General features: G+C 36.4%; 1 protein-coding gene across 5 annotated transcripts in view; it reads left to right on the plus strand.

Annotated features, from left to right (window-relative positions):
- LOC145305762 (uncharacterized) overlaps positions 1–23,628 on the plus strand; it is a 260,360-nt gene that overhangs the window by 189,175 nt on the left and 47,557 nt on the right. Inside the window, exons 1-17 of one of the 5 annotated variants that reach the window (XM_080147546.1) lie at positions 8,209–8,220; positions 8,550–8,641; positions 8,942–8,972; positions 9,609–9,664; positions 10,664–10,691; positions 11,803–11,849; positions 15,076–15,109; positions 17,554–17,639; positions 18,069–18,194; positions 18,349–18,435; positions 18,525–18,642; positions 18,748–18,962; positions 19,230–19,328; positions 19,409–19,888; positions 21,694–21,741; positions 22,829–22,881; positions 23,452–23,508. In XM_080147546.1, the coding sequence (XP_080003672.1) occupies positions 8,571–8,641; positions 8,942–8,972; positions 9,609–9,664; positions 10,664–10,691; positions 11,803–11,849; positions 15,076–15,109; positions 17,554–17,639; positions 18,069–18,194; positions 18,349–18,435; positions 18,525–18,642; positions 18,748–18,962; positions 19,230–19,328; positions 19,409–19,888; positions 21,694–21,741; positions 22,829–22,881; positions 23,452–23,508 (1,636 nt within the window). In that variant the 5' untranslated portion in view covers positions 8,209–8,220; positions 8,550–8,570. Of the gene's footprint in view, positions 1–8,208; positions 8,221–8,537; positions 8,642–8,941; positions 8,973–9,608; positions 9,665–10,663; positions 10,692–11,802; positions 11,850–15,075; positions 15,110–17,553; positions 17,640–18,068; positions 18,195–18,348; positions 18,436–18,524; positions 18,643–18,747; positions 18,963–19,229; positions 19,329–19,408; positions 19,889–21,693; positions 21,742–22,828; positions 22,882–23,451; positions 23,509–23,628 lie in introns of those variants that run through there. The other 4 variants (XM_080147544.1, XM_080147548.1, XM_080147545.1 and 1 more) reach the window with 4 other exon arrangements.

Below are 23,628 nucleotides of genomic sequence, written 5' to 3' on the forward strand. Positions count from 1 at the left end.
CTGGGCCGTCGACTATAGGGCCCTCAACAAGTGTCTTGAGCTGGACAGCTACCCCTTGCCCAGGATCCAGCAGCTGGTAGAACGAGCTGGGGGACACCGCGTCTACAGTGCCTTAGACGCGGTGGCTGCGTACTACACCATCCGAGTGTCCGAGGACAGCCGGCTCTGCACCGCCTTCACCACCCCCAGAGGCTTGTACCAATGGAAAAGGATGCCCTTTGGCCTAGCTACCGCACCATCTGTCTACTCCAGATTTATTGCAGGGGTCCTTAACCCACTGGGCACGGCCAACCTCCAGTCATATCTTGATGACGTCCTGACCTTTCACCAAGACACCTGGGCCCTCCTGGCTAGGCTCCGAGAAGTCTTGGAAGCCCACCGCAGGGGAGGAATCCGCCTCAAGCCAGCCAAGACCAAGCTGTTCCGAGCCAAAGTAGACTATCTGGGCCACACCCTCAGCCGTGAGGGGATAGCCATGCAAGAGGATTATATCGACCGCATCCTTGACTGGCCGGCCCCCATCACCCCCAAGGACCTGCTGGCGCTCCTGGGGTTCTTTGGCTACTACCGCTTGTTCATCCCCGAGTATGCCGACCTCACCTACGAGATGAATCGGCAGAAAACGGCCAAGACACTGACCTGGACAGCCGAGATGGAAGCCCAGCTGGTACAGCTCAAGGACAAGTTTCGCCAAGCCCCCATCCGAGCGCCGACCAGGTTTGACTTACCAGCCGTGTTCCAACTCACCACAGACTTCAGCAGCCGCGCCATCTCTGCCATACTCAGCCAATGCCAGGACGGCAAGGAGAGGCTCATTGCCGCCATGGGGCGCAAGACAACCAACCCCGAGACTCGCTACCCGTCCTGGAAGGGAGAGATGGCCGCCATCATGTGTGGAATTCGGAAATTTCACGGCATCTTGTCCTACCGTAGTTTCCAGATCAACACTGATTCCTCAGCCTTGCTACAGATGAAGTCACTGAACACATCCACAGGGATGGTGGCCCGCTGGCAGGAGGAGCTAGCGGCCCTAGATTTCACTGTCTGCCATCGTCCTGGCACCCAGAACACCAATGCTGACGCCCTCAGCCGCCGGGAGGATGATAATATGCCGACAGCCACCGCCGAAGAATTAGCAGAACAGGCTGAATACCTCCACACCCTTTGCCAGCTAGGGGAGCCCGCAGCTGGCAGACCCTCTGCAGCACGGCTGGATCTGGCCCGAGTCTTAGAAGCACAGACCCAGGATCCCCTCCTGCTCCGTGTCCGCCAGTGGGTGGCCGACGGAAAGGCCCCAACTAAGGCTGAGCTACGAGGCAAGGACCGGAACGAGCAGCAGTATGCCAGCCGCTTCGCAGCCCTGGGACTCGACGAGCATGGCTGCCTCACCACCACCGACCAGACCCTGACAGGGGAGAGGACAAGATACCTGCTGCCTTTGGCCCTCCAGCAGGACGCGTTTTTCCTGGCCCCCATGGCTGGGCACTTTGGGATGGACGCCACTATTGCCCGCGTCGCCATGCATTTCTGGTGGCCCAACCTGTCCCGTGACGTCCGCCTGATGGTTCAGACTTGCCCTGAGTGTGTACAGAAGGTCACCAAGGAGAGGCTGAAGTTAGGAATACACGTGCCCTCCCGACAGGGGTATCCACAGCAAGTCCTGTTTATTGACCTGGTGGGGCCCCTACCAGAGACGCCAGCCGGGAACCGCTATATCCTCACCTGTCAGGATGGGTTCAGCCGGTTTGTCAGCCTCTACGCCATCCCCAACAAGCGCACTCTCACGGTGGCTGAAACCCTACTGCACCGCCACCTGGCCACGTTTGGATGTCCCCTGAAGATCCACTCCGACAATGGGATGGAGTTCACTGGCCAGGTATTCAAGGAACTGGCCTCCAAGCTTGAGATTGGCCTGACACATCCACCGCCCTACAACCCGCAGTCCAACCGGGTGGAGAGGTTCCATCGGACGCTCAACACAGGCATGCGGCTGTTCCTGGATAGAGATGACAACAACTGGGAGCCACACTTGCCTGCCATTGCCTTCGCCTACAATACCAAAGCCTGCAGATCCACGGGCGTGACCCCTTTCCTGGCCTACTTTGGGAGAGAGGCCAAGCTTCCGGTGGACTTGGTACTCCGGCTGCCAGACACTGAATATGCCTCAGTCCCAGCCAACGTCCAAGCCCTCCTGCAACGATACCATGCCGTGTACGACGCAATCCAGCAGCGAGAGGAGGGAACCATCCGAAGGAGCGCGGCCGCTTACGAAGGCACGGCCAAGTACGAGGTTGGAGACCTGGTCTGGTATCTGGCCCCCCGTCTGGTGCCAGGGAAGTCAGCCAAGATTACCAAGAGGTGGACTGGCCCTTGGAAGGTAGTGAGACGAGCCACGGACATCCATTACGTCATCAAACCTGCCTCTCCAACAGCCAAGATCTCGGAAATCACCGCGCATGTCGGCCGACTGCGCAAATACACCGGAGATGTCACCGCCCAGCAGATTCCAACAGACATCCAAGGCGACCTGGACGGCGACGAGGACGCCACTGAGCTGCCAGCCGGAGCTGCGGCGCTGCCAGCTAGTGAACCAGGACAGTTTCCAGTGTACCAGCCGGCAGCCGCCGCCCCACAGCCTAGCAGCCAGGATCGTGACCCGGTAGAAGAGAACCTGCAGCACCAACCCAACGAACCACCGCTGCCGCCGCCAGCCCCAGAACCGCCTAGGGATGCAGTCTGGAACCCTGATGCTGACATGGAGCCCCTGCCTGCCAGCAGCGAGCCTACAGGAGAAGAAGCGGCCACTGAGATGGAAGTGGCGTCCCCAGAGGGTGAAGCTGAAGCGATGTGTCCCCTACAGATGACAGCCGTCCCCATCCGAGTGGGAGCTAAGAGGCCGAGCAACCTGGACAAGGCAGGCGCCCCCATGGAATTCTACGCGCCTTCTTCCATCGTTGTTCCCCCCTTGGGAGCCTCTAGAGTGAGCCTAGGCCTCCGTGTTCAGTTACCAGCCGAGACAGAGCTAGTCCTGCAAACAAGGCCAAACTTCCAACGACGGGGCCTGGCTGTCGCCAACCCGCAGCTGGAAGCCAACCGGGAGTTGACAATGCTGATATCCAACCACAGTCAGACCGAGCAGCGAGTGTCCCGCGGAGCCTGTATAGCCAGGGCTGTCCTGCACCGAGCTGTGCCCCAGGAAGATGTTGTCGTTTGCAGACAGAGGCTGCCGTATCCCCAGGTTCAAGGCCTGGTGGCTCGGGAGCCCCGCAGCCCTTGAAGGGGAGGTTGTGGTAATACGGCAGCAGACGGACGGGTAGTTTACAGAGTTGCTACGCAGTGGCTTATCATGTCAAGCCTTCTGCACTAATCCTATTATATCACCATTCACCTCATGACCGCAGATGACCCCGTTGCGCAGCGGTCAGATTGGACTGGCTAAATAGGGGAGGGGTACGGACACTTAGCAACCCCGCGCCCCTCAGGCAACTATACAACCGGGAGATGGTGCCTTCCCTTTTACTACAGCTACCCCCACAGAATGTCTACCGCCGCGGGCTACGCCCTTGTCTCCCACACCCCCTTCAAACCTAACCTATTGTTATAATCTATTTGTATATATATAGTAACCACCCATTGTAAATGTATTCAGTTAAATATCATTTCTGTATGAGTAAATCCTGCTAGTTTGTTTTGGTAGAATACTTCAAGGCTAGGGGCTCGTTGGATTCGAACTCGCAACCGGTGAGCTGAAACGCTTCGGCTTACCACACTTATATTAAAACAAAGCCCAATCGGGCAAGCTGTTATAGGGATCTTGAACTACAAACTGATTTTCATTTTGTATTCATCTGTCTTTGCCTTCGCTTTTTATCTTTATAGATTTTATTATCTTCTTTTTTAATAAGGCCTTTATTTGCTCTATCTATCTCTATGTCTTATTACCTTATTTTATCTCTACTAGCGGCTTCGCCCCTAGCCTCTAGGGGCTTTGCCCCAAGAGGTAAATAAAAAAAAATTAAATACCCCAACTACTTTCTATCTTTAAAAAAATGGGGGGGGGATTTTTTTGTTTTTTGGGGGGTTGGGGGTGTCCCAACCCCCAAGAAAATAGCTTAAAACCACCACAGGACCAGTAGGTATATACCCTGAAGAGTAGAATCCGATTGGTTTAGTGGTTACCGCGATCTTAAGTGACGGACGGACAGACATACAGACAGACAGACGGACGGACAGACAGACAGACGGACAGATATCTTTCTACTTTGTATTATAGATTACTCTCTCCTTATCTCTTTTTTTGTTTTTCATTCATACCTTTCTCTTTCGCTCTCTCTCTCTCTCTCTCTCTCTCTCTCTCTTCTCTCTTTCTATGTATTTGCCATCCCTCTCTTTATCTCTTTCTCTCTATCTCTTTTTCTCTTATCTTAACCCTTAACAGTCGGGCCCCTTGCCGCACCTTAATCAGTCGGGGGGGGGGGGGGGGGCGTTCAACGCCCCCCCTCATTATCTCAGTTCCTATTAGAGCTAGAGGGCTAAAATTCCAAGACCCCTGTGTTATGGTGAATTTCCGACCTTAAGTAAGTCAAGGTCAATTTCCGCTTCCTTCACCCTTTTATTTAACAACCTTTGTTTTTAGGTCCTTTTTTACTTAAAAATTTCAAACGGCTGTAATTTTTTTATTTTTAAAGCTAGAAGAAAATTTTTTTTTGCAGAAAATGTTTATTTTATTTAAATTTTATATTTGAAATATAAAAACATAAGTTTCAGCGGCCGCAGCTGTACTTGGCAGCTGCCAGCCGCCGCAGTCGGCGGTCGGCGGGAAAACGGCGGCGGATCTTTATGAAATTTTAATACATTATGTAGACATGTAAGAAAAGCTTAAGTTTAAAATTTGAAGTCTCTAAGTCAAAAATTGTGGCCACAGGAGCATTTTAAAGATTTCTGGAGACCTGGAGGATCAGGACCTGCAGGATCATACCTGGAACCTGAAATTGACTTGAACACCTGTATTTGATGTGAGGATGTACTACTAGAGGATATTTTAGTATTTTGGTAAGATAAAATGCTTTGTTTAAATCAAAAACAAATTTTTGTTCTTTACCTGGATGACCCTGCCAGGTTTGCTGGCATCCTGTGCCCGCCAGGATGGAGATATTAAAAAAATTCCAACTCTCAGTTATGTGTCATACCCATACTTAAAAAGTCAAGCAGTTTGGGATCTTTATCTTTCACACACAGAAAATGAGATAGAAAAAACCGGATGGGGGGGCGTTCAACGCCCCCCCCCCCCCCCGACCGTTAAGGGTTAATCTTATCTCCCGTTCTCTCTTCTTCGTTTTTATTCTTCTAGATTAATACCTTTTTTCTTATTGAAGAGAGATGGGTAGGGGGTCAGTGCACGACAGGCATTTGGAGGGAAAGAACTATAATTATTTATTGATTATAAGTCATAAAAGATAAAATTTGTCAATCGGCATCCCGTTTTCTTTAAAAACCAGGAGTAAGGGTTACGGTACATGAAAAATTTAAAAGTATTAAAGATATGACAATACATTTTGTCACAACAATTATTTTAGTATTAAGCCAAAAAGTTTGGCAGATTTTTTTTTTTATGCAGTAGTACCTAAACTTCTGGGTATATATTTTTTGGAGATAAGAATTATAAAATTGTTTTTTAGTTACATTATTCTCAAATCAGTCATGACGCGTTGGCCCTACTAATTACTTATTAATTTGTTATAGTCATATAATATAGTTACAAGCACAGCAACTCTACAACTAAGGATATGTACATACATCTAATCGTCTTTTAAATTTCTTTTTATAGCTCATTTGATAAAAGTGCTTATTATCTAGTGTAAAAATAAATTACTTTTTAACATTTTTTTAAAAACATTTACTAAACTTAATTTTGTTTTTTTTCTTAATATTACTTTATGATTTTTTATGTTCTTTTTTTTACAACACTTTGTTATTGCTTCGTCGTTTGTGAATGACACTTATGTGAATGCATAATTTTAAATTGCCGCTAAAATGAACCAATGAGGTTTTTTTTAAATACAAGCATATGATTGAAATCCTTGAATAATATAACAAAAAAATTTAGATCAAGAACATTTTATGATTTAGAATGTTTTTTTTTTATTGTTTTGTACATAATTAAGCTAGGAAAGTTAGAGATAAGGCAAAAATAACCATAAAAAATTAATTAATTACTTTTCTTTTTCTGTAAATAACATTTTGACATTTTATTGACAATTCAATATATATTTGGAATTTTAATAGCTTTGGTTTTTTATCAGAGCTCGGCAGCCATGCATAAATCGTTTATTTAAGCCATCTTACATTTGTTCATAAAAGTTATTTTAAAAGTGAAATTCATTATTTTTAATTATTTACTAAGTATATTTGCGATTACTTTTATTTAATGAAATCTTCCAATTTTTAACATTTACAAAATGGCCTGCTTTATTGCATCAAGATCCATGACAGATCTATATAGGAAATAAACGTCTATAAACGAGCTCGAGTCTTCCAATGGTAAAGTGTTTAAAACTCATAGTGCTCCAATAATCCATAATAAACTCTCATTGACCAAAGCGATAAGACCTTTATTCTATTTGTTTATGGAATGAATTAATTTTTTCATTTCATGTAGATATTTGAATTACATTGAAGTATTTAATCCTTATTTCATAAATAAAAAATATACGTTCATAATAGAGTAAATCTAAGAAAACTCTATTTTAAAAGAATTCGATTGTGGCGACACTTCCTTCGTGTTAAAATATTAAAACAAAAATTTTAATCATATTAACCCTTTGGTGATGGTAATGTGAAAAAAATTTTAATTGAAAAAATCTTTTTAAAATCATTTAAATTAATAAATATTTACTTCTTTCTTTTAGATAGTTATGGCGGGGGAGGAAAATTGATTTATTGAGAAATAGATAAATAGATATGTACTTATAGAAAACTAGCCAATAGCGATATAGTTATATTGAGCCAACTCTAGTGTATATATATGCATGTATATTCTTCATAACTGATTAATTATTAAAAATTTCACTTTTAGAGCAAGAACTTTCTAAGCGCGAAGATTATCTATAATTATGTATGTACGTTGAACATCACTGTGTATGGAACAGTTAGTTTTTTTACAATTATAGTCCGATTATAATAAAAAATTACTACTAATTTTTCGAGTTTGTGTAAGGGATGTTTTACTAAAACCTATTATTTGACCACCAAAATTAGCCTTAGAGAGTAGAGACCCTTTTTTATTATTTTTCAAGAAAATAGCATTTCTAGGACACCATGGAATCTGTCCCGATTTTGTATAACTTTTGCGGAACATGTTCCAGTTACGTCATATTTTTCTTTCCCGAAAAAGGGAAGGGGGAAAGAAAAAAAAGGGAAGGGGGGGAAGAAAAAAGAGATGGGAGAAAAGGGGGTTTTCCCCATCTCTTTTGAAGAGATTTTCTTCCCCCCTTCCCTTTTTCGGGAAAGAAAAATATGACGTAACTGGAACATGTTCCGCAAAAGTTATACAAAATCGGGACAGATTCCATGGTGTCCATTTCTAGCCCTTGAGGCAAAGCGTCATTCCTTTGAAGTGCTTTTCCTGTGGATATTATTTTTAATCATAACAAAAACTTTTTAGAGAACTTTCTTGAATTAAGTAAACTAATATTTACTTGTGATAATGATGTATGCTATTTGTCTGTAAATTATATGTTTTCCTTAAAGTTGCATATAATCGGAAATTCGAAATGGCTATTCATTACAGTGACACTTCTTAACGGCCTAAGCTAGTTTTTTTTGAAAATATCTATTCTGGGGTATGATAGCTTCAGAATTTCCTTGAGAAATAGCACCTGAACTTATATCCCCCCTACCCCTCTTACAAATTTTATTTAACCTTTTTAAAGCTAAATTTTGGCTCCTGTTGGATCTAACCATAATAACCATGTCTTGAATATTCAGTAATTTTACTTTCCTTAAAGTATCTATGAAGTTTATTTTTAGCTTTTTTGCTGAAAACTTTACTTATAGATATTTAGTTTTCATGAGATTTAGAGAGAGAAAAATTCAAAAATAGAAATTAATATATTAAGTATTAAAAATCATCTATAACTAAAGTTAAAAATTTTAATTAGAATTATAATACTCTTAGAAAAACAAGATTATTTTAACTTTTAAAGCCTCAGAGAAATTGTAATAAAACAAATAATAAATTCAACTGGATGTCTAAACCTAATGTGTTCATAAACAGACAATACTTCTTTTGGGATTTTTTTGCCCACAATCGTGTTTTACATTTGAGACTCATGAGCCTTGTTAAAAACCCAGCTAATTTTTGTCACAAAATATTTTGGTGTATTTTAGTCTTTCTTCTATACCACGTGATAAGAGGGTTCATTTGTCCGCAAAATAGCCTAAAACCTGCCATGGAGCAAAAAAAATCATAAATATTGTAATATATGTGGACAAACATTCTATTAAGTAAATACATTTGATAAAATACTTGTGATTTCAGAAATTGTGCTATATTTTTCTAGTGCCTCAAAATGTCAGGTGAAATATTGATGGACGAGACCCAGGCCTATATTGAAAAGATGGAGGCGCTTATGCAAAACAGGTGTACTTATATTGTAAAAAGTTCTTCATTCTCGAAAAGCTTATATTTATGTTGGCATGGTTTTAGGCTTTTTTTTTCTTACTACCAATTCGAATAGGTTTGAGCGCATCCGCTAGTATTTATGTAAATTAGTCCATTCATTGTCAATTATTAATCAAATCAGGTTCGGCCGCCGCCAGAGGCACACTCAGCTGTGTCACTTTGAGCGAACCAGAGAAACAACTGTACCTGTACTAAAATAATTCAATTCAACCTTTGCCGTTCTAAATGTGCATGTAAATATGCCTGATTTTATTTTAGGCTTGAAGGAATCAGTGATCAACCTGAACAGGTTTCTTTTTAATATTTTCTTTCTTAAAGTTGTTATTTAATTGTGATTATTTCTATAATCAGCATAGCAATGACAATTAACCTTATTCCTGATCAGAAAGCAGAAATCTTGGGGTTCCTTCCAGGGGCGTCCAAGCTTTTTATTTTTTATTTTTTGGGGGGGGTATTTCCCCCCCCCCCAAAAAAATGGTTTGTTGGGGTAAATACTCCCTCCTAAATGGGGGGGGGGATAAAATGAATAATATTTTGGGGGTCCCCAAATTCGTCTGGGGGGGTGGGGTAATCACCCCTTTACCAACACCCCTTGGACATCCTGGGTCCCTTCCCTCCATGAAGAGTACATCTGTGACCAAAACACCTTTCCTCACAAATAAGACTTTAATCATATTAGTAAAATGGTCTAAAAATGGATGTAAAATATAAGGGGATATTTTGCAGAGGAAAAATTATCGTCCGTTTAGGTTTTTAACATGGACATCGCTTATTGGTCAATTCGTTCATCCAGTAGGAGGAGAGGGGATGGGGTAAAGGATTTGAATAGGGGGATCGTTATTTTAGCCAGCTACAAGATTCATTTTTTTCAGAGTACGTGAAATTCTTGTGCAAGATCCAAGTAATGATAAATCCATTGATTTAGGAGAATGAGGTGGTAGAGCAGGTGACCAGAAAGCTAAGCACCGACTCTCGTGTCAGGTATTATTTGAAATACTTATATAGAAGTAATAGGATGTGTATCAATCAGTGTGTGTGTCTGTCTAAAGTTTTTTTTTTATCTCGCTAACCGTTGAATTGATATGGTTTTCAGTGAAGCTTACTGTAGGTTAAAGAAATGTTATCTTAAATCTGTAAAGAGAAATCGCCACTATAAAAAAAACCTTAAACTTCCACCTAAAAAATATAATTCAAAAGTAAAGGGTTGACTCCCCTCCGTCTTCCCCACTTATCTCAAGTGCCCCTAGAGCCGGCGTATACGCTAGATAAAAATAAAACTTTAAGTTAATTGTTCTCTAAATATTGTAACAGACGTACACAAAATAATCTTTTAGAATTTGTATGGCATCACGTAAATATTGAATAAAAATTAATAAAATTTTTAAAAGATTTTCTCGTATTCATTCGAATCCGGTGGATAGGAACCGGTTCTCACCCATACGAAAAAACTACGTCTAGCATCGTATTATATCCAGCTTTCTACGATTATAGAAATGTACAATCATAAGATTAAAACTAGTTTTTTTTAGCCGGAGACTTCGTCACCTCGGGGCTAAAAAAACTAGTTTTAATCTCATAAATGTACATTCTATATCCGCGGAAAGCCGTTTATAATACGATGCGAGAAATAACTATTATTGTATTCATTCGAATCCGGTGGATAGGAACCGGTTCTCATCCATACGAAAAAAACTATGTCTAGCATCGTATTATATCCAGCTTTCTACGAATATAAAAATGTACAATCATAACAATTGAAACCAGTTGTAATCTTATGATTGTACATTCTAGAACCTCGGAAAGCCGTTTATAATACGATGCGAGTTATAACTAAATTGTGACTTTTGTTTTTAATTCTTTTCAAATATAACTTTTCAAATTTTACAATTATTGAAATATTTATCAATCTTTATAGAATTATTATATAATTAATAGTGCAGAAATATTAATATTGAATTTGAATTTGAAATTTTATTTTAGTAATTCTGGAAAAGAAGGCAAATCTGAGGTAATGATTTTTATTCTTACAGAGATGTGTTTTATCTTTGAAATTCAGCTGAAATCGAAACTCTTTAATTAGCAAGACATACCATCCATCTTATTGGAGACTATTGTACATAGATTGAATATCCAAAGTAAATAGAAGCAAGGTTTAAAAGTACAATTAAAAGATTGATTATACAGTTGGGGGCTTTAAAACCTCTACCATTCTTACAGGTGAACAGATGAATGCTTTTTACAGTTCACATAAATTACATGATAATATTTTTTTAAAAAAATTTCCCAGTCTCAGTATTTCTTGATTTGAGTTCTGAATAAACTTAAAAACTGCCCTGCAAACTTTTTAAGGGTGGAGTATATTACTATAAGAGAAAGGCAGTTCGTACTAATATTTTGCTTTATAGAAGTGCTGACACGCTCCTACAAATTCTACCGACATGGTTTAATTCCAATTTAAAAAAAATTATAAAAAAGAGAAATAACTAGGATTTTGAAACACCCAACTGTTTAAGCTGAAAATATTATTGAAACCATAATCTGTTTATTTTGTAATACAATATCTTTTATTTTGTAACATAATACTGGCTATTTTGTAATGTTATATTTGGTATAATCCCATTAACCAACGAGTATGCACCCCCTTCGCTCTGTTAGGATGTGTCTAATCAAGAAAAAATAGCTTCAAACCATGTTACGACCTGTACGAATATTCTCTTAGCTTGAAAGCCCAATCTGTCTAGTATTTGCAAGATTTTAAGCTTCATAACAGACAAGCGGACGGACAATTAAGAATAAGATAAGATAAGATAATGTTCCACTTTGCATTAAAGATTTACAGAAGGTTCCGTGAATTTTTACAAGAAAATATTTTATTTATCTGATAAAAACACTGGAAAAAGTTTTAAAACAGTTTCTTGGAAAAAGGCCTAAAACATAACAAAAAAATAATTGTTCTTCCTGAAAAATGAAAACCAATCAGTTCAGTTGCGCCTTTTAATGAAATAAATCCAGCTAATTTAGTTGTTAAAATGTACTATTAAAAACATAGCCTAGTTGGCCCATTTCTAAACCATTTTTACCTAAAAATGCTTCGCCACTAATCTATGTTTTCATTCTAGTCAGTGCCAGCTAATATTCCAACCATCGAGATAGACCAAGATCATGTCAGGAATTTAAAAATCAGTTTTAAACAGTTAGCGACTACGCCCCGAGCATCTAGGGACTCTGTATCAAAAAAAAGGCAGAGAGGGGCTTGAAAAATCGCCTAAAACCAACCGAAGACGTCTTTATTTTCTTAGCCATTTTGACATAAATATTCATTTTTTTATAATTATATTCTGATTTATATTCATTCAGCTTATAATTATATTCTGATTTGACTTATTCATCCATATTTTGGAAATATTTTTGTTTTTTTTTAAAACCTTAATCATAATGTAGAAAATGCCTTTGAAAAGTTTTACACCCAAAATTTGTTCATATATGTAAGTTATGGCCGTGTGCGTTCTTGTTTTTTTTCAGATCTTTGTTCAAATATGTATTTTGTAGTACTAAAGCGTATTAATAATTTTAAGAAGTCATGTAATCTTAATAAGAAACAGAGAAATGTGTTTTCTCGTATTCATTCGAATTCGGTGTATAGGAACCGGTTCTCATCCGTACGAAAAAAATATGTCTAGCATCGTATTATATCCAGCTTTCTACAATGTACAATTATAAGATTAAAACCAGTTTTTTAGCCCCGAGGTGCCGAAAGCCGCGGAAAGCCGTTTATAATACGATGAAAGAAATAACTATTATCTGATTTGAATTAAGTACATTTTCTCACATTTTCTAAGGATGGAGAGAAAATTGTTATAAAAAATCTTTAGACTTTATTATTAAATCTTGATTGGTTGGTACAAAATATTCCATTGAACTATGCCTTATCAACGGTTTAACAACACACGATTAAATGACCATCCATAAAGTTCTCTCTATCCATGAATTTTACTTATTTTTCTTATAGTACTAAATATTTCACAGAATATATTTTAATATTTTATCATTTCTCTCCACAAAACTTAGATTATATTGTAGAATTATATTACGCATTTGTTTACCAAAACACGAATCATTTTGTTCACAAGTTATATCCTATGTTACTGAAATCTTCATTAAAAGTTTGATATACATTGACAGATTTAAAATGCCTAAATTCACAATTATAGTTTTATTACTGAACAGTCAGCTATAGGTTTGCAGACCAACAGACTAACCCTATATGTAAATAAGCTTTGTTAATGTCAGTGAGGAAAGGGACATTATTAGACTGATCATACTGGCACCCAAAGTTTTAAAACACTTAATTATACGAGTTTGCTTAAAAATCGTGATTTGCTTAAATCATCGTTGGTTAGTTTAAACTAACAGTGTCAAAACTTTTCAGTAAATAATTTGGGTCATGTGAAGAAAACGAAGTTGCGAGTTTTGTCATATTTTCTCCTAATTCTAGCACCTGCGGGGAGCTCTAATCATGCGGGGCCAATTGCCTTTCCAAACTTGGAAAAAATCGTATTTGAAAAATACACAAAATCTTTTTGTTTTTTAGCTAAATTAATTTCTATCTTAATAGCTAATTATTTTCTTAATTTTATTTGACATAAAATTACAAATATTGCCCATGAAGTAAATTAGATATAAATAATTAACACAATATATATAATATTTAATTATTCAATTATTCTAAAGATAAGTACAAAATAAAACAAGTAACAGAATATTTGCGAGTTTATCTGTTTGTGTGTTTGTACCGGAGAATCTCGTTTATGATTCTTCTACAAAATATTGCTTCTGATAGGTCCTGGGAAGGTTTGTAACTATTTTGGAGGAGGGTACAACCACCTTTCCAAAAGAACAATACCCTAGGAAAAATTGAAATCCCCCAAGAAACTTTTAGGAGCAAAGCCCTAGTCCTATAATAAAGTAACATGATGTTCATTATTTTGTCTGTCTGTACCAGATAATATACTGTTAGATTATGAAATAGAATTTGTTTAAATGTTAAATAACAAGAACTATTTCCGGATGATAAAAGATTATTTAATAGGAGACATAAGTTGGGAAAAACAATTTATAAAAATATAAGTTGTGTTATGGCTATATTTGATATTTTTTTACATCAACAAAAAAAAGCATAACAATTATATATGGCTTCTTTTAATAGATATTAAAACTAACAAAAAAGTGGCAATTTAGTTTATCATAATTTAGAGTGCACATTGGTTTAATCCATAACTCATAAGATCCTAGATTAAGATTTTTAGAAAAAAAAATATTTAATGGGATCCTTATCCTTTTCTGAGATGTAATAACGTCAATACTAAAATATCATGATATACGTAATTGTATTTCCAGCATGGCGTCGTAACCGAGTAATATCCGCTGGATTAGAACCGGTTCTCAGACATACTGAAAAATTATATATGGCATTGAATTACAGAAATTTACAGAATATTAAAATTAAAAATCCTAAAATTAATACCATTTTTGTTAGCAGGTGCCTTCGGTATCTCAGAGCTAACAAAACTGGTTTTAATCTTATAAAAGTACATTTTTTAACCGCGGAAAGCTGTTTATAATACGGTGCGATAGACAACTATTTTTTTTCTTTACAAACTTTTATTAAAGGATCTGAATTTGAAATATCATTTGCTAAAAATTTGTATGAGATACAAGGATATGTAAATTAAAAGTAAAATTTTGAATTTTTCATTTAAGTAACAAGTATCAGTTTATTCCAACCCTTAAATATGATTACTTCTTATTTATTTATTTGACCAAATAATCAGGGGCGTCCAAGCTTTTTTGTTTGGGGGAGGGGGGGGGTGGTAAAATGCCGAAATTTTTTTACCCCTCCCCCCCCAAAATGTTTACCCCGGGGGTAAAATTTGCTTAGGGGGGGGGGGGGTAATTACCCACCTGAAATCTGTTGGCAGTGGTAAATTTTGTGTACCCCCCAAAATTTACCCCCGGGGTAAAATTTTTGGGGGGGTAAAAAAAAAATTATTAAATATTTAGTGTTAAAAATCCGCGCGGAGCGCGCAAAGTTTTTTTTTTTGTTAGAGATTTTTTATTTTTGGGGGGGTATTTACCCCCCAAAAATTGATTGGGGAGGGTAAATACCCCCTCCTAAATGGTTGGGGGTGCCTGCGGCACCCCCAGGGTAGGAGTAGATTTTAAAAGGGGGGGTAAAATGAAAAAAAAATTGGGGTTGTCGTAGGCACCCCCAAATTCGTTTGGGGGGGGTAATCGCCCCATTACCCCCCCCCCCCCTTGGACGTCTATGCAAATAATAATAGGATATGAACATCAAGATTTATTCCAAAATTAAATTGATTTTTTTGACTTACCAGTGCACAACCTGATGAAGAAATTGAGGAAAAGGTAAGGAAAAATTGAAGTAACAAGGATGACAACATCCATAAAAGCAACACACTGAAACGGTAAGACAAACGGACATTATCACTTTTATTTTGTCAGAACTAAATAAGCAGAATATAAATGTATAAGAGACGAAGCAAAATTATGAGTAAATTTGTTGAAAAACTGCTTGTTAATTTTTATAGACATACTTACATTTTTAGAACTTGATTAAAGAGTTGTTTCGCTTACAATATTGTACTTTGTTGTCCCAGGAATAAGTATGCGAATAATCAGATCAATTGGTTAATAGATCACATAAAAATTTGTTGTTAAAAAGTAAAAAAATCAACATGTTTAAAATGGACGTACAAACATTCTGGTAATGATTATAGAGTTGCTACGCTTTCTAAATCGTACCTAACCAATACAGGAATCACCATGCAAAGTTTGACATCGATAGGACAATTCTAACATGCCTGAATTTGAAAAAGCTATCCGTTATAGACGTACAACCGGACGAACGTACGGACAGACCGACCCTACTTATAGAAAAGCTTGGCTTTTAAAAACAATATTTGGCAAAGTATTTACTATGTACTACGTATATTATATTTGTTCATTTCTGTTTCTTCCATATTGATAGTTGAAGAGCCTCTCTATAGTTCAAAATGTCCGTTAGTGTGTCTGTAAATATGTCCGCCTGTCTAAAATATTTTTTTGGAAACCGTGATTTTCGTGGCTCTTATATAGATATCCTATTACATAAAGTAGTAAGGTTTTTTGGTCTGTACCAAAAGATCTCACTAACCGCTGAACCGATATGGTTCTCCTTTACAGTGAAACTTTTTAAAGGTCCTGGGCTGGTTTTAGACTATTTCATTTTTTAAAAAAATGTCTGGGTGTGGTTCTAGACTTTTTTTTCTGCGCATACATAACCCTTTAAATAGAGAGCCCCCCTAGATGCTTAAGATAAAAGAATACTATAATTAAATGTAAAAGTTTCGTGATTTTCTATTTATCCCGTGTTTTTTTTTTATCTATTTTCTACCTTTTTTTCTTAAGACCACTAAACATCAAATCTAAAACTCACCGCTTATCCCCTTGAAACCCTACAATATACTTTGTCTCAATGTACTCATTAAATTAATCGAAGGCAATTTTGTTTTATTTGATTTATTTTTTTTACATATGATTTTGGATCATTCTGGGGATTTATTTCAAGGCTAAGACACGTTTTTCAATTGTGAAAAATATTTAAATATCTATCTATAATACAAAGTAGAATGATGTCTGTCCGTCCGTCTGAAGCTTAAGATCCCGGTAACCACTAAACCGATCGGATTCTACTCTTCAGGGTATATACATATTGGTCCTGTGGTGGTTTTAAGCTAGTTTCTTGGGGGCTGGGACACCAACAACCCCCCCCCCCCCAAAAAAAAAAAATACCCCCTCCGAATTTTTTTTTCTTGTAGAGAAGTTAGATTTTTTTTTCTTATGGAGAAGTTAGTTCACATAAAACTACTGGCGGCAGCACCATTAGTACTTTTTTTAATTACCTCTTGAGGCAAAGCCCCTAGAGGCTAGGAGCGAAGCCGCTAGTTTCTTAAAAAACAAAGACTCCTTATGTGTATTTTTTACACCATTATGAAATTAGTAAAAATTGCTTTGCAACTTTAAAATTTGCTGAAGATGTTCTTGGCATGATTTAATTAAATTTAATCTCTTAAATATTTTCTAAATGTTAGATAAACACATTTTTATCTCTTTGTAAACGCTTGTACAACATTTCATATTTCAACAAGTATGACAACCATAACTAGCGAAGAGCATATATATAGTGCACCTTGCAAAATATCAAATAAAGTAAAAATAACGGACTGAAAAAGGCAGATAGACAGACTTAGGTTTAAAAATATATAGAGTTGATACACAGGAATTAGCAATATATTGGTAGAGAATAAAAAATTACTAAAGAGTAGCTTCCTTCCTGACAAACATGATCTTAATTAATTTACAAAGAATTTGAGATAAATTTAAGTTTTTATTAAATCTTTATATAAAATTAAAAGATGTTTTTTAAATAGATTTATGAATGAACAACATTTATATAATCACATAATAATTTAATGGCTTTTAGGTAAAGAAAAATTAAGTTTCACTATTAAGTAATAAAGGTTTTAAAATGATTATATATTTTCTTTAAAGATTTTTAATTCATAATTGAAAACTGTTTTTTTTTATTTATACAAATAAATGTATTATCATAACAAAAACAATTAACATTCTTATGAAAGATAGGTCAAGTGTTTAAACAACTTAACCACATTAAAGAATAGTCTTTAGAAATTTTCAAGTTGTATGGGATTCAATCATAATAATAAACAAAAACCTTAGTCTGCTAAAAATCAAGTTGATAATATGACCATCTGGAGTAATATATCTACTATATGAATGTAATATTTTAGGGTTCCAATTATACTTATGAACCATCCACTGATGCAGTTTGCAGTATTGTGGATCCTGAAACAAAGGCTGCTGAAGATTACTACAAGTAAGATAGAAATAATAATAAGAAGAAATCTCAGCTGGTCAAATATCTAAACCTTGTCATAATTTCTTCAAGGATAATGAGCATAGTTTGTGCCTGTTTGTAAACCACAAAAATTATGGTATGGTCATTGTGTATTGCAATGAGCACTATTACAACAATAATATTAGTATTTCTTACATTTAACAGACAACTAACCCTTTATTTGCTTAATCTTTGTAGTGTTATGCTGTGCTAGTTTCTGATCCCAGGGCATTTCATCTACTTTTACTATTGGTGCAATATCCAAGACAACAGAAGAAACTTTTTTATATCTTCTGTATGATCCCATATAACTTCATATCATAATATAACTTCTATTATAACAAGCTTGCAATTACTGCAATTACTGCAATTCCTCAAAAGCCACAGGTCATCAATTGAATTATCTAGGGAGCATGGTTATGATGAGTCCAAGAAAGAAGTGTTGGAAACATTTGATGAGCCTGAAGAGGAAGTGCTTGAAACATTTGCTGCTAGAGCTGGTATTGCAGATACTCCAGCAAGATCAGCACCTAGGTAGAATTTTTAGTATCTGTCTATTTCTAAGTACTAAAAAAAGATTAATTCACTCTGTATATCTAAAGAAATCAAATATAACTTTGGAATTTTGTTATCAAGGTGATTCTAAGCAAGCAACTATTCAAATGAAAATATTTTTATTTTATTGTAGGAATGATGATGATTATGACTACTCTGCTAGAGAAGATGCAGCTGAAAGTGGTCTCATTAGAGCAAAATCTCCTCTTCAATATTACAAGTAAGAATCAATTATGTATTGGACTATGAATCAATTTACAGTAAGAAAATACGCATCCATTATAAAGCACAGATAATAATAAATACTAGAACTATTTTAAGAGATGAAGGTTATGATGCAGTTATTGCTGAGATGGCTGCCTCTAAGATTGCAGCAGCTAAGGATGATGATGAAAAATCCAGCAGAAGATCATCTGTTGCTTCTCAGGTAATGATTGTTTGATTTCTTATGATGCATTAAGTACATTCTGGTTTGAAGAGATTTACATATATCTAATTGATTATTATTCTTCATTAATGTAAAACTTTTAAGGTCCGAGAAGCTCCTCTCAGTAGGGCAGGATCAGTAACCTCCAAGAAATCCTCAAGGAGAGGTAGCACAGCCTCTCAAGGAGTTGTTGAGGGTAATCTGAGCAGGACTGGGTCTACTAGAGCAAGTATGAAGAGCTCAAGAAGACAGAGCTCAGCATCTGTTGCAGAACAGGAAATTCCTGCTGCTCTCAGCAGACAAGGATCTGTAACATCCAGGTAAAATAATTAACATAATAACCTTATTGGTTAAATTAAAAACAATTATTTCTTTTTCACACTACTAGAGGCCTGTATTTAGATGGCCTATGACCATCCCAAAACTTGAACCAAAAAACTAAATAGCTTAAATCCATCCTTGAACCTATGTGAAGCTGCCTAAATATTATGAACTTACTTGGTTCAGCAGATAAAAAAAATTAAAGCTGTAAACAAAAAACACTTTCCATCAGTTTTAAAATATATCAAGGAATGTTATAATTTTAGACATAGCTCTGTGAAAGATGTATCATCTAGAAGAGAGAGTACAGCCTCGCTTGTTGGAAGAGAATCAGTAGGCAGTAGAAAAGCTTCTGTCTCATCCAGGTAATTAAATAATAAATAGTAAAATATAAATATCTTTAAATTAATCTTACATTAAAATAATTTTTTAAAAATGTGTTCAGAAGAGATAGTACAGGAACTCTTGTTCCTGATGAAGAGGTCGCATCAAGAAGAGGCAGTCAGGCTTCAATTGCTGTCAATGGTGATGAAGCTGTTGAAAGCAGAAGAGGATCTGTAGCTTCTAGAAGAGAGAGTAATGCATCTGCAGTGGTTAATGGTGATGATCCTGTAACTAGCAGAAGAGGTTCTGTAGCTTCAAGAAGAGATAGCACTGCATCTGCTAAGGTTAATGGCTCTGTAGCTTCTAGAAGAGAGAGTAATGCTTCTGAAGTGGTTAATGGTGATGAACCCGTTACTAGCAGAAGAGGCTCTGTTGCTTCAAGAAGAGATAGCACTACATCAGCTAAGGTGAATGGGGATGCTAGCCGCAGAAGTTCTATTGCTTCACAAAAGGAAGATGTAACTTCCCGCAGGAGTAGTCAAGCATCTCTCCCTGCGGAACCTCCTGTAGCAGCACCTAGAAGTCTTCCACCTGATCACAGGTACTTGTTCTGTAGGCACGCAGCTCTAATCAAGATATGTATCTATGTCCGTCAATAAAGTACTCTACAAGATTAATTTACACTGCAACTAGCCTGAATATGTGAGCATATAAGAAAAAGAAAATTTGTAAAACCTCCAATATTGTGTTTTAGTTTACTTTTCTTAGCTGATTGCTGGTGCTGAGCTATTTATTGTCACAATAGTCCAAGTTAATCTTTCCTTGGTGATTTTAATGAAGATTACTGTACAGTTAAAGAATGTTTCATCATTAGAATAAGCCAATGTAACTTTATGTATAAGGACAAACAAGGTATCAAGATTACATTTTTACTATTATAAAGTTTGTTTCCAACTCCTAACTGGTGTGTTCTATGAAAAAGCTTGTTTGTAATCATGTTGATGATCTGCTAATACAAAGATGAAAAGATCTGCACACTTTATCCTATGACATATTTCTCTTTGTTCTTTGATAACTTTAATCAACTGTAAAGGATCAGTAATACAAAAAAGTCTTAATGAATCATTTCATCTATAACTAGGTATACCATTCTGAATAGTACTAAAGATGCAGGGATCTTAAGGGATAGGAGTAATTAAGTTGTTGTCAAATGCTCTTATTAAGTCATATTGATATTAATTATTAAATGTTAATAATTAAGAACAGTTTACTTATTTTGACTACAACCCAACACCCAACTTTCCGAAATTACGCGAAAAAATTTTCCTCTTATAAATTGATTTACATCCATAGTAATGATTTAAAGATTTAATAAAAGTCCCTCCAAGTTTATAGGACAAAAACCCTTTTAGTATAATATACAGTCCAATGTCCCTTTGTCTCTGTTAAGATCAATGTAATACCAACTCGCAGACATTACCAAAGATAATACGTTCACGATTGATTTGTCTCGATAGTTCATAACACAAAGCATCAAGTTAATATTCCCTTTATAATTAAGAATACAAGGAAATGTGTATCTAACCTTAGGCTAAACTGAACATAATCAAGTTAAGCATTAAAGTTCACTTTCAGTTGAGGTGAAATGCTTTAAAAGCATTATACATATCCGTGCCTGCATCATTTATGTTTGACACTTTCACTTACAGAAAAACTGCACCAAGCATTTATAATATTTAACAAAAATAAAGAATAATTGCTTCCAAAAAAACTTATTTTAAAGCATTGAGATGTGTTTCTAAAAGATCTCGTTAACGGTTGAACTGATAAGGTTCTCCAATAAAATTAAAAGTGCTAGTTAGTCCTTATTCCACAAATCAAACAAAAGATCCCTTGATGATCCTAAAAAATATGAAATACATATTTTTTGTGCTTTTTGATTTTTTTTCTTCTAAAAATATTATTTTTCACAACTTTTAATACTTTTAACAGAGTTGGTACTCTATTACTACTTTACTAGTATATACCTCATCCATATAAATTCATTGATTAAAAAGCAAATATTACCCCCATAAGAAAAATGCGAATTTCTCATCTGCTATTCAATATAGACAGTTTAATTTTTTGGGTAAGACTTCTAATACCGATGAGCATCCAGTATATAATTTACTTGGTTTGCCCGTCTGCCGATCATGTTACAACAGACATAGGTGTATAATTATATATCAAGGTTTGGCGATTTTATGTTTTTGTCATTTTTCTCACATATATTTTACTTGTATTATCTATCTTTGATCATAGAACATCTGATCTATAGCTCACTTTGTTCGTTTGTCAATCTATGATATTTTTTTGTGCTTCGCTACTTATGGATGTTGTTGTGATATTAATGCATAATTTTCCTAGCCAAGAGGAAGAGAACGTCTTTGAAGAGAGAGTCAGAAACTCAATTAGGTAATTAGTTTTTTTTCATAATGAGCAAATCTTAACTTTGTTTGTATGTTTGATGCGTAGTTTCCCTCAAACTGCCTTATCGAGCAGAGATATTCCCCATCAGTATGTGTATCAGTTCATGTGTATCTGTTTTAATTTGGATTATAAAAGGTAAAGGGTAGCCGTGCAGGGATAGGCCACTGCAGGTATGGCCCCTCAGGGTCTATAATCTATAATACAAAGTAGAATGATGTCTGTCTGTCTTTCTGTCCGTCCGTCCGTCCGTCTGGTCCTGTGGTAGTTTCAAGCTATTTTCTTGAGGGGTAGGACTTCCCCAAACTCCCCAAAAATGAAATTCCTCCCCCCCCCCCAAAAAAAAAAGATTTTCATATTTTTTTCAAATTTTAATGTTTTTTATGTTTTTATATATTTTTATACTTTTTATATTTTCAATTATTTTTCTTCTTTTTAAATTTCTTTTCTTCTTTTAAACTTTGTTTTATCAAATTCAAAAAATATTGTAAAACCTTCCTTCTCCTGTAATGGCGAAGCCCCAAAAAGGCTAATGTCAAAGAAATTTTTAAAAACATTCAAAAAAAGAAGAAATTCAAGGTTTTAAGTAATATAAATCAATATAAAAGTTATAAAATGTTATTTAGAGTTAAAAAGTGTTAAAAGAGTTATAAAATGTTATAAGGAGTTATAAAAAGTTATAAAATACAGAAAATATCTAAAAAATGGAAACAAAATTTATAAAATTCTCCCCTGAACCTTCAGGAAAAAAAGCCCCTAGAGGCTGGGGGCGAAGCCGCTAGTGTATATATAAAGAAAAGACCCCCCCGCTAGCGTTATTTTTTTCTACAACAAAATTATTTTCTTTAAGTGTGAATCTCAAAATAAACTGTAACTAATTGTAAGATTTTGATGTTCTTGTATAAAACAAAATTATTTCTGGCTAATAATGGTATTACTGAATTGACTAACCACCCTCTTGGCTGTTTTAGAGGGTTAATGCTGACCTGTGTAAACGAGTTGACACCTATAGTGGGGGGATGCACCTCCTACACACCCCTTTTGCATGATTTTAATCTCTTTTTGTTTTCTGCAGAGAATACAGGAGTGAGAAGAGTATGAGTAATTCTGATGTCCTATTTAAGATTGGTAAGTTTTTTTCCAGTTTATATTCGAAACCGATCAATATCCGCTGGATTAGAACCGGTTCTTAACCATACAAAAAATATATCGTGTCGTATTACAGACAGTTTTCTACGAATTATAATTGCAAACTATTATATAAATACCAGTTTTATTAGCACGGGCCTGCAGCCTTTCGAAATTAACAAACCTTGAATTAACTTTATGATTTATAGTTTTACTATCCGCGGAAAACTGTCTATAATACGATGCAATAAATAACCACATCAGTAATAAGTTATACCCAGGGATGTAAGATAAGATACCAATAATAAGTATAGTATTGATAACATCCTAACAGATATAAAGTAGGGTTGGGTCGGATATCCGGTTTGGCCAGTTATCCGGCCGGAAATCCGGCCATTTTCAAATTCAGGCCAGATACCGGATATTAAAACTATCCGGTTACAGGATATCCGGCTGATGTTTGACGAAGGATATCCAGTTATCCGGCCGGATATCCGGTATCCGGCCAAAAAAGTATCCGGCCCAACCCTAATATATAGATTGTCGTCAAATAAACATTTTTTTGTCTAGGTAATGAAAGCGAAGGCCCCTCAGCTGATGTTAAAGCTCTGTTGGCTTGGGCCAAAGGTAAATCTTTTTTTACTAAACTGTGGTCGAATAAACCCGCGCTTTGGACAGCTTCAAACAAAAATGGTTTGCTGCAAAAAATCCTTTTGTAATCTAAAAATAATACAATTAATTCTTTTT

The sequence above is a fragment of the Acartia tonsa genome, chromosome 14 (genome assembly GCF_053477335.1).
Source record: "Acartia tonsa isolate MP-2025a chromosome 14, ASM5347733v1, whole genome shotgun sequence".
Taxonomy (NCBI): domain Eukaryota; kingdom Metazoa; phylum Arthropoda; class Copepoda; order Calanoida; family Acartiidae; genus Acartia; species Acartia tonsa.